The sequence below is a fragment of the Passer montanus genome, unplaced genomic scaffold (genome assembly GCF_014805655.1).
Source record: "Passer montanus isolate IOZ18808 unplaced genomic scaffold, ASM1480565v1 scaffold24, whole genome shotgun sequence".
In the NCBI taxonomy this organism is placed as follows: Eukaryota; Metazoa; Chordata; class Aves; order Passeriformes; family Passeridae; genus Passer; species Passer montanus.
The window spans coordinates 4,504,996-4,516,461 of record NW_024367037.1 but is presented as its reverse complement, the minus strand read 5'-3'; the positions used below and the strand labels follow the sequence as shown (position 1 = coordinate 4,516,461).

The 11,466-nt window shown below is 40.6% G+C and overlaps 2 protein-coding genes across 2 annotated transcripts in view; one reads left to right on the top strand and one right to left on the bottom strand.

The window, feature by feature from the left end:
- The first annotated feature begins 42 nt into the window (after positions 1-42).
- ABITRAM (actin binding transcription modulator) lies at positions 43-3,902 on the top strand. The gene is made up of 6 exons (XM_039711035.1): positions 43-147; positions 223-274; positions 2,457-2,586; positions 3,285-3,361; positions 3,432-3,501; positions 3,570-3,902. The coding sequence occupies exons 1-6, from the start codon at positions 84-86 to the stop codon at positions 3,696-3,698; spliced, it is 522 nt and encodes a 173-aa protein (XP_039566969.1). The 5' UTR covers positions 43-83; the 3' UTR covers positions 3,699-3,902.
- Positions 3,515-11,466, bottom strand: part of CTNNAL1 (catenin alpha like 1) — a 58,764-nt gene continuing 50,812 nt past the window's right edge. Inside the window, exons 13-19 of the mRNA XM_039711033.1 lie at positions 8,600-8,650; positions 8,347-8,501; positions 7,524-7,572; positions 6,676-6,732; positions 6,437-6,556; positions 5,201-5,284; positions 3,515-5,101 (exon numbers count right to left, since the gene is read on the bottom strand). Coding sequence (XP_039566967.1) covers positions 4,940-5,101; positions 5,201-5,284; positions 6,437-6,556; positions 6,676-6,732; positions 7,524-7,572; positions 8,347-8,501; positions 8,600-8,650 — 678 coding nt within the window. The 3' untranslated portion in view covers positions 3,515-4,939. The remainder of the gene's footprint in view (positions 5,102-5,200; positions 5,285-6,436; positions 6,557-6,675; positions 6,733-7,523; positions 7,573-8,346; positions 8,502-8,599; positions 8,651-11,466) is intronic.

The window sequence follows — 11,466 nt, the reverse complement described above, 5'->3', positions numbered from 1 at the left end:
CGGGTTTCCCGTGCCGGGGCGGGGCTGGGGCCGGGGCCGCCCTCTGCCGTCATCGCGGCGCGCCGGGCCGGGCCGGGCCGGGCATGGCTGAGGGGGCGGCGGGGCCGGGCGGCGCCGAGCGCTACTTCACACGCTGGTACAAGCCAGGTACCGCCGGGGGCCGGGCCGCGCCGGGCCGGGGCGGCGGCGGGGCCCTGACTCCTCTTTGTGCCCTTCTTGCAGACGTGAAGGGGCGGCCGTGCGAGGACTTCTGCGTGCTGCAGCACTCCAACAGGCGAGTGGCCGGCGCGGGTCGGGGTCGGGAGGCGCCGGGCTGCGTTCGGCCGGGGCGCTGCCGCAGCCGGCACAGGCAGGGCTGGCTGGGACACAGCACCGGGCGAGCCTGCTGTCCGGGACGGTGGGAGGATGGGAGAGAGACAAATCGGCCTCCGCATCCTTTAATTTCTGCTGCAGTGAGAAACAGGGAGGCTTGGCCTCTTCGCCCCTGACGGCCCCCTCGCACTGCCCAGCGGTGGCCGTGGTGCTGCCCTCGCTCCCTTGCACCTTCTCTTGCTGACAGGGCCCGTACGCCGGCCCGAGGCGTGGGCATGGAAAGGCTGGACGTGGCGCTCAGGGCCTGCTGTGGTTCACACGGTGGTGTTCGGTACAGGCTGGACTCGATCTCAGAGCTCTTTTCGAACCTAATTGATTCTGTGATCAGCAGTAGCAGACGAGAAACGTTCCAAAAGGCTTTTGCGTAATGACATTCTGAAGGAGTCTGTTTAACTTCATTTAGAAATCGTTCAGTTTGAACAAACATTCAGCTTTTTCTAGAGAAAACTTAATTGCTTTTCCTTGTACATTTGTGCACTAATAGATGATGAAGGCAAGATAGGAAAGCGTCTTGCTTCTGCTTGGATGTAGCTGGATATCCAGTTATTTAGAGTCAATCTGTACCTGATGTGGAGTCTCCTTCCATACCTGACCTCCCCCTGCTGCACCTCTCAGGGCATCAGGAGCATTGGTGGGGTGTCCAGTCCCAGAGGGAAGAACAGAACCTAACTACTGTCCACACAAAAACCCAGGGCCAGTGGCTCATGGGTTGAGGGAAGGTGAGGTAGCATTTGTGGTCCCGGTGAGTTGCCTGCTCTAGGAATTCAGAGTAAAAGGAAGGATATGCTTGGCACAGGGCAGAACCATCGCTGCAGCCTTTGGAGTTGCAGCTTTTCTGTGGCTTTTTCCTGCAGTTCTTCCTCTATTCTTTCAAAAGGGAAACCAGAGTACCTTCAAATAACAGGTGTGACAGTAACAGCAAGGAAGGACACCCTTCCATTTGTACTGAATACTGAATATAAGGTTCCTAATCTCAGTGTCTGATATAAACAATAGTTAAACCCATTGATTTGTTCAGTTGTCTATGTAGACTACTCTGCTGCTTTCAAATGAGAATTATCAGAACCCTTGGATTCCACAGCAGCTCAGCCAGATGTTCTGTGAAGTATTTTACCATTATTATATATAGGGCTGTGGTTCAGTTTGCTGTTTCTAGGCAGTGTGAAGTTGTCTCTTGATTTTTTGTTTTACGAGGTCTCAGCTCCATCAAGTGACAGCTCAAAGATAATTTGTCATCTTCCCCTTAGAAGGAGGCTGGGGTGAAGGGAGGTAGCTTTGCTGCTAGGACATGCTGGATGCATTCACCAGGATCCGGCTCCCTCTTGTGGGAGCTGTGCAGCCACAACTCCCCAGGAGGAGAGTGGGGAGATGGATACAGCATCCACAGGGAGAGATCTGGTTCTCTGCCCTGCTTTTCTCTGCAGTCTCTCTTCTGTTGATTCTGGTGCTTGCTGTAGGTTTTATAGTCTCAAACAGAACAGCTTCCACTCTCTTTGTTTAATGACAAGTTCATGCTTGTGCACTGAGCATGGTTCTAGGCCAGGCAGGCCTAGTCTCTGCAGCTGGGCTCGTCTCAAACTGTCCAGCATCATGGTAAGAAGTAACCCTCAATTAGAAAAAATGAAATGTAAGCAGCAAGTTAACTAAGGCCAGATCACCAAAGGATTCCTCAGGATTCCTCACTGCATAGGGCCTTTAGCTGTTGAGAAACACTTCTTTGTGGTTTTTTTGTAACAAAAGTACACCGTGCTTTACTTGTTTATCTTAACCTGAGTACCTACTTCAGCTACCTGCTGAAATGAACCAACCAGGCTCTCATGGGGCACAACAGATAGAGCAGCACTGGCTTATTTAAGAGCAGTGGTTTTCTTTCAGTAAGAAGTGTAGGGCTTTTTACAGTCCAGTCTGATATCTCAAAATGAAGCATTTTCCATGGCAGTGGCTTTAGGTCAGAATGCCATTTTTGTTCAGTTTGTTACAGGAGGTGTCAAAGATAGGCAGAGAAAGTTGTGGGACATGCTTAGAGCACAAAGCTGTGGCTTCTTACAACTACAGTGGAATAATTATTTTTTTTTTTTTTCCAGAATCTGTGTCATCACCTTGGCAGAAGCCCACCCTCTTCTTCAAAGTGGGAAAACAATTAAAAACATTAATTACCAAATCAGTGCAAACTGTAGCAGACTTCAGAATAAGGTCTCTGGGAAGTCAAAAAGGGTATGGCTTTTTGATTTCCTTAGTTTTCATTTTAATCTCTCACACTGTCTGAGATCTTTCTGTCCTTTCTTGGAGAGAAACCCAGCAGGTTACTTTTGTATTTCACTTAAAACCAGCCTCTCTGCACTTGAAGAATTTTGACTTTCTCAAGAGGTGCCTGTCTGCCTGGCCCAGCCAGGGCCTTGCAGTGGTCCTACAGCACTGGTGGTTTCCAGTGTTGCTCAAACACACTCGCTTCCAGTAATTATTTTAGTAGTGTACAGCGGGACATAAACATCCCTGAAATAATAAAAATGTATTTCTAAGATACATGTATTTCTAAGGATTTGGAGACTAGATAGTGGATGGGCCAGTTCAGTGTGGTGGGTTTTTGAAGGTGCAGTTTAACTTGCTTACACCAAAACCAATGGTGCTGTTCCTCTCCTTTCTCCCCTGACTTCAGTCTCCTCAAAGTACAAGTTTGCTAGTCTGCAGGAAACTTAATTATGACTAAATCTGTAAGCTTGTAACAAGCCTCTATTTGATTTGTGCACGTAACTAAGTTGGCATCTTCCCTTCTGTAGGGAAGAACAGCTCAGTAACTTGGAATGACCCATAACAATCACACATCCTTCCTTTCAAACACTGCTGATGGTAATACTTTTACAAGTCTTGTGTAATTAAAACTACAGCCATGTTTATTTGTTTTCCAAATGCAGGGAGCTCAGTTTTTAACAGAACTTGCCCCTCTGTGCAGGATATCTTCATCAGATGGAGAGGAATACACCATTTACAGGTAAGGTTTTTCCCATTTTTTCTTACCCTGACATACCCCACACATCTACAGAATGTGAACACTTTTGCAGTTGCATACGAGGGCGGCTGATTGAAGTGAACGAGAACATCCTTAGTAATCCTGCTCTTCTGCAAGAAAAGGCAAGACACTTTCTTGTTCTTTATTTTTCAGCTTTTATTTCACTGCTAACTTCAGCCTTGCTTTTTAGCCATCAACTGAGGGGTACATTGCAGTGGTTCTACCCAAATTTGAAGAAAGCAAGAGTATAACTCAGGGACTTCTGACGCAAAAGGAGTATGAGGAAGTCTTGATGAAACGCCGCAGTTCTGCTTCATGAAATCAATTCCACACTTCCCTTCTGTGTTTGATACTAAATAAGTGACTTTTATTGTACACTGTGAGTTTTATAGTATGGAAAAGGCCCAGTGCCAGTTTTTTAAAAGTGGAACTCCTTGATTCATAAAAGAATAAAGCAGTTCAAATAGTTTGTATATTAAAATTTCTGTAAAAACTTGACATAAAATTTTTCTTTTTCTCTGAATACTATCACTACTGGTTTTTAAATAAGCTCAGAATGAAATGTTGAAGATTATTTATGTTCCACAATCAGCTTTGCTTCTGCTTAATGCAAGCATAGTACATACAGAAAACTCATAGCATTTAGCTGTCATGTAATTGAGCTAAACTAATACAATAGGGAGTTTGACACAGGGGAATGGAAAATAAAAAAGTAACAAAAGCCTGTACAAAGAGAAGATAAATTTGAAAATACGTATTTTACACCAAGTTGTATTTTCATGGTATCCTGAAGTCAAATAATGCCCTTTGTACAGAGTTTTGTAATAATCAGTATCTATTTTCTTCAGTTTTAAATGGCATAATGTCAAGTCTGCATAATACTTCAGTGGTTCTACAGGCAACTCAAGTTCTGCTCACTAAGTTTTAATAAGAAAGCAAGCAACATCTGCCATCTACAAATAGAGTAAAAGAAAAAGGGTTTGAGTCAAAACTGTTAATCACTTAGAAATATACTTCTTGTGGAGATGAATCATGTCAAGATTAAAATTCAGAGGTGCATCTATTGAAAGGTTTTTTTCCCCCCTACAATTACTTCATTGCAGGTATAACTTGTAACTAAGGTAACATTTCAGTGCTTCAAGCCACAGCCTTTCAGACTATATTCCTGATTCTGCTTTATATCAAATACCTAGACTGAAATAGGCCAGAGATGAGTTTACAGACTTCAACAGCAGTGTTACATGTAGCATATGCAGCATGGGGGTCTTTATGTAAAATGTCTATTAGCAGCATCTTTGGGTTGACACATCCATTAAGACATTCAGAAGCATTAATTACAAAATAGCAAGCACAGGAAAGGCATTCACATTATAAAAATACAGAATATTTAGACTAGCTTGTGTTTTAATGGCTAAGTAATGGGACATCTATTAGATGTGACAAAGGTCAACAGTTTTATATCAAATTAACCTGGCTTGACTTTCCACAAATGAAAGCAGTATTGAAACTTCAGCAAGTGTTATTTTCAAATGGGAATTCCTGCATTTCTCAGTGCTACGATTACTTGCTCTCTAAAAACGTCATGTTTGTTACATGATTTTCTAAAGACTTGATGCCAAATGTCTCCACTCTTCTTTCTGGAGTACGTGCATTTGTACCAGTTCGTATTCTGTCTTCTTTCCATGGTGGAGCAGGCTTAAGACAACCATTTCCCGCTTTATTCTGTGTATGTATATAAGAAAGATTTCTTAAAAACAACCAACCAACCCAAGCAAACAACCCCCAATAGTTTTAAATAGTGCAGATTAAGCTAGCACTCACCTTTCTCAGTAATTTGCAACAAAGTGGAAGAAGTTGACATAACAAGGTCATCACATTCCTTGTTTTCAGAATGCATGCATCAACCTAAACAAGACAATTAATAGTAGAGTAATACCTATTACTCAATACTTGTGTTAAGCAGTTGTTTTTGGCATGAGATGATCTGTTTTGAACTGGGTTAAGTAATACTTTTCCTGTTAAAATATCTCCTAATCAAATGGGTTTGCCTACTTTTTTTTATACTTCTCTGTATAGTATATGTAAAACAAGAGCATCCCTTCTGTTAAGCACAACTTAGCAGACATATTCCAAGAGAATGAACTACTAATAATATTATATTAAACAGTAACAGAAGTCTCTTAGAAAGTATCTATTATGATCTAAGCATGAATCACCACAATTCTTCATGTTTTCCTTTTTCCAGCATGATTTAGAGAGCCATGCCTTAGTTTGTTGTTACACTGAAAGTTATCTTAACACTCAGTACAGATCTCATGTGTCTCAAATGTCTGATCCCTCAGACATTAATTTGAGAACCCGTTACTGCTATGTACTGATACCTCACTGTATAACAGACTGAAGTTCCCATTTAATTTAGAGGGTGGAAAACAAACCATGCAGTAGCCCCAAGGTGCTGAGTTTGGTTCTGAGTGGCTTGCATGCTTTAGCCAGTTTCACACCCTGCTGTAAAACTGAAACTCCTTTTCCACAGCCAATTGCAAACAACCATCCAGCTTCATGGAAATGGTCTTGCTCACATTGATTGCTGCTGGCTCAGGGATAATGATCCCCTCTGATCTTTGCAGATGTACTTCTTGTGTTAACAGTGATGAAACTTTCATGGCAGATATCTATGTAGTTATTTAAAGCAAATATGAATATCTGAAAAAAATCTGCGCAGTCCAGGGTCGATGCTGCCTACTGAGAAGCAAATGTGTTTCAGTAGTGGAGTTGGGGGTTTGGAATTTGTTACATTTATGTTAAACATCAGTAACAGTAATAACAGTAATTATTACAGTGGTGGAAATACATATTACCTTCATTAAAATTTTGATCCCTGAAGTGCATACTGAGGTACACTTAATTACAGTTCCTGTTTATCTGAATGGAATTCTAGCGGATTACAGTACCACTGCAACCTAGTTCTATATTTTAACAGGAGCATAAATTAGTAAATCACTTTATTTCAAAACAAGTTAGGTGTTACTTTGAGAAATATAGAATTTTTTACCTTACCTTTGTAAATGTAGCACTTTTACCCTGAGCAGAAGCTTTAGCTGTTGTTTGGAGCTGCTTGCACATAGAGATGAGTTTTTCAGCCTCCAACAGAAGCAAAGGCTTGTCATCATCACGTACCTGGTACATCGTCCAGAAAGACAAAATAACTCTGTGTTAAAGACTGCAACATCAAGTTAAGGGAGAAGACAGCACAAGCAACTTCTAAGCGGTGTCACTGATGTCATAAGATACATCACCTGATCAGAAAGAGCATGAAGAGCTGAAGCAAGTTTTGTGCCCTCTGTGGCAAAAATCTGAAAGTAAGAGAAAGCATGTAACAAAACAAATCACAACAGAAGGTAAGGCTTTTTCCCTCGTGGTTTATAGTGGCTTTTATGTAAAAAGGTAGCAGGAAATACTTGTAATAATTGTATACATCTACAATTCACAAGTCAGCAGTTTGCAGTGACTTCTGAAATAACAAGCTATACTACAGACTCCCATCCTCACAGATAAGCAGAGTTGAAAGGCTTTCCCTTTAGATATAACAAAACCCCCAACTTCCAATTATTTTTTGCACCGTGGCAGCTCACAAATGTTTTGTGATGACACCTGCCCCGTTTGTTTATTGTCCTTTCAAAGGTAACCAGTCTCCTGTTACACACAGGTATGCATCCTGGAAATAGCATCCCACATCCCTTCATTTGGGCCCTTCTGTTTGCATTGGGCAAGTTTTTACATCTTCTTTCTTTCCCATGAACATCCTGCTGCTCAGACTAGGATGTTAACACTACCAGGGACTGAGCTGAGTGACACAACAAACACTACAGATGTGCTGAAATCCACTCTATTTGCCATAATGCCAGTTTGCTATCCTTGCTCCTAGCCGGAATCTGTCAGTGTAATGATCCTGTCTGAAGCTACTACTGGAACACTGGGAATATGTATCACTTTCAGAATATGTATCAGAGTTAGGCTGCTCAAAGTCTACAGCTGCCAGTCAATTCATGGTACACAGTACTTATGTGTAAGGAATCAAGACACTGAAGTTCATGTTTGGCTTCACTGACAGTGTCTATGTCCTATTTTGTTAAAAATACATTACCTCTGCCTGATGAAATAAATCTTGAGTAGTTTTCAGAAGTCCTTCTCCTCTGTGAGAAATAACAAAAGCAGAAGATATGCCATTTATAGACTGTCGATTATTTTGCTTGCTACTTACAAAAATTATAGTATCGCCACTGAACATTTTACAGTTCACACCAGTGAACTGTAAATATCAGTCTTTAGAAGATACTAGACACAACTACCCACAATAACTGACTTTAAAAATACTACACAAACACCTCAGTAGCTACAGCACTCTTGGGGAATTAACAATGGCTCAGTTCTTATAAGTTGAACAAGACCAGAAATGACATCTCTGGCATACTGAGTATTATTGGACTAGTAGGTAACCAAAAAAAAATCTCTGGTAAAAAAGCCCAAGCAAACCTAAATTCTTCATGTAAGAACGCTGACATTGCACAGGAAAATTTCAGATAAACACTTTTCAGTGCAAGGATCAGTAATTCTCATCTACAGTTATATCTCATCTACAGATATATACTTGCGCTTTAATTCCCTTAATTTTCAAAGTATTTATGAACATACTTCTTAAAATGTTTTCCATACCCAAGAGACATTTAAATAGATGCCCTCCAATGAAACAGATGTTAAGCCCTTTAAAAATAAAGTGGGGTTTAAAATTAAGAGGTTTTTTAAACAGTTTAGAAATTTATAAAAATTTATAAAGCCTACAGACAGAATCAAGTTCTTTTCTAAATGGGTCCTAATTATTATACCCGGAAAATGAAAGTGTGTTCTTTTTTATAAACACTGTAAATACTCTTTTTCTGACCAAAATTTGTCACGTGCAGTGTAATTACCTGGTAAATAAATACATGGAGTAGGCCATACTTGACATGCCTTGCCCATGTTGCACAATCTCATTCTCCTGATCCTCCCATTTCTCTGTCTCAGAATCCACATCAGATGTTAGAAGATGCAATTCTAATCCAAGTTTTGCAATTTTGGCCTGTTCCTGTAAATGAGAACCATATTTATGGCACTTAAAAACGCTTTCTTTAGATAAGATAAAAATATGAAAGGAGTTTTTTTACTAAAATGATGGCATCTTACCTCAGTATCAAGTTTGACTGGCTTTAATGCTTTCAGATTTGCATTATGCTTCTGTTTCAAACAAAAAATAATATTTTTAAATAAAAGGAATTGGTAATCATTTCACTAGCAAATCTTAAAGAGGTAACTCTATATTCAGAGAAAGACTTTGCAGGAGAGTTCCAGAGGTTCAAACAAACTTCTCAGCAGACACTGAGAACCTGATCTGATCTGTCTGTCCTGGAATAGCAGGTGCAGATGCCCTGAAATTGCATGGGAAAGACCTCTTCCACAGTTCTCAGGCTCCACTTCCTAATGCAGTACTGTCTCTTCCCTTTACCCTGTAGATCCTCAATAATACTCAGGACTAAACAGTCTGAAGGAAGTGCTCCTGCACTGATTTTTCTGTCAGTGATGGTACTGATGTAACAGGGATGCTGATTTGGCTAATAGCAAACTGATGTAGGCTACAACCCATATGAATGCTGATGTGAGGAGACAGCCCATAATGCTGTGTCACTCTGGAGAAGCAGCTGTAAGCAAATACTGACACTGATCTTTTCATGGGTGTTCTTCTTTTTTTTTTTAGTCATTAACTATCCAAAATGTAAGTCTGGCTGCAAGCCAAATATTAGCTCATATTAAGCAATAATTAGTGGCACTGATGTGAGTGGACTACCTGGTAAGGCAGTGCTTGCCAACTGCATGACACACTTAGGCAGTAATTAATAATTTATTTCATAATTATTTGCTGTTCTTGGCTTTAATTTCATGTGCTGGTGCTGTCACTGTGCAAAGACAGCAGAACCACCAGACATGGGAGGCACAGTCCACATTCAGAAACCACTGGACTGCAGAGTAGTATAAAGTTGGTGTCATAACTTGGAGAGGTGTGAGGCACAGGAGGAAGCTGGATAATCTCAGTGCCCAACTAAGAGCCTTGTCTGAGATGCTGAAAAACTCTGGAAAAAACCTGCTGCTGTTCATTTGTGGGAGTACTTGGGCAAATTAGGTTCAGTTATGCATGCAGGGGACAAAAAACCCCACCAAGAAACAACACTGTTCATTGTGAACAGCATCAGAAATTATATTCTGGTCCCATTTCCATTTCTTACTTCAAGAATCTCAGCAAAAGTACTCATACTGCAGTTCCTAGTGCAATTTAGTGTTCAGTTTAATTTTCTGCCATTTCTCTATTCCCATCCAAAAATATTCTGAATCTTATGAATGTCAGCCCAGATTGGACACTGCAATTCTGCCTATGTATTAGAAATGCTGATCTCATATCGAAACATTTAGCACAAAGGACTGAACTCCTAATAGTGATTTGACTATACCGCATATTAGAAATGCAATTTCATAAATGCTGCTTTCAAGGCAGTGTCTTAAAAGAAGAAAGGAAGACAAAACCAAACTAGATTTGTTTGTAAACACAAATTTTGGTCTCGAAGGTATGGCAAATATTTAAGCTGCGGAGTCAAGGAAGGGCAGTCAAGAAAACCAGCACTGGTTACAACAAATAAGTTTTTCCATTCACAAATGACTAAAGAAAGCTCAGAATGTTTTTGCAGTTTTCTCCACTCTAGTGTTCCCTTGCATTATTTTAACAGTACCAGATCAGTAGATACGTTATTCTGCTTTTAAAACATGATTTAACACTTTAAAGTATAGAGAAAAAAATATGCATTAAGTACACACATGAATCATCACTGCTGCTTTGGTCCTCATCTACATGGTCTAGGGTGCCACTCATTACCAGCAAACAGCAGAGTGGCAATTAAACAGATGTAACAAAATATGTGATCTAATTAGATTGGCAGGAACAGTGTGGCCTCTGTGCAGGGACAGCGTGGGCGTCAGCCAGGCACAGCAGATCTGTGGTGGCAGCAGGGGGAGGAGAGGTTCTGCTGAGAGGAACAGCACTGGGAAGAGAGGCAATTCCAAAGCTCAGAGCATCAGCTAGGCAAAGAAATCACTCTGTGAAGAAGCTCTGGTTCCGGAGTCCTGTGGATGCAATCAACATTTCCTGTCTACTTGCAAACTGTGCATTTGTAACTGCCCGCAGTGTTAAGTATCTTGCAAAACTCAAAAAGAAGGCAGCAACCTTTCAAACAATAACAAAGCAGAACTGTTTAAATGCTGACCACATCATTTTTATTGAAGCATTTTTAAAAACATATGAATCCATAAGTGGAACTCTGACTTCAAACATTTAATCTCTAAGTTATGACATCCAGAAGTTATGTGTCTTAGTCAAACTGGTCAGGGACAGAAACCCTATCCAAAGTTTTAATATTTAGTTCCATAACTGTGAAATTCACCCATGCTCATGCAGCCTAACATACCCTATTTAAATCTGCAGATTGGCTTTATAAGATTTTTTTATAAATCTTGGATTTATAAAGCTTCTATCTTTTCATTAAGGGTCAGAAGTTGTATTATGTTTGAAGCTGTAGAAGGGCACAACATAAGACACGGAGACAGAGGACCATTTCTAACCCAAATTCCTCTACAGATTAAGGAAAGAAAGCAAGGAGAGAAAGAAAAAACCTAGAACTTAATGCAGTTTTTGAGACCATTCTTTCCTTTTTTCCTACCCATGGAAAGATTCAGCTTACAACAAGTGAATCAAATGATTGATTACATGACACTAACAAGGTTTAGGAGGCTTCCTTAACACACAGACACTCTCAGAAACAGTGTCATATCAATTATAATCAGCTAAGGATATTAAACACCTCACACCTAAAAACTGGGCATTTGGTGTAACTTTTTTCTCTACATTGAACACACTTAAGATCAAAGAAGGAAACAAGAACCCATTATTTAAAGAGGCTACAACAGGCTCGAACATGAACTCTTGTTCCAAATAGGTTAACTCAGGCTAC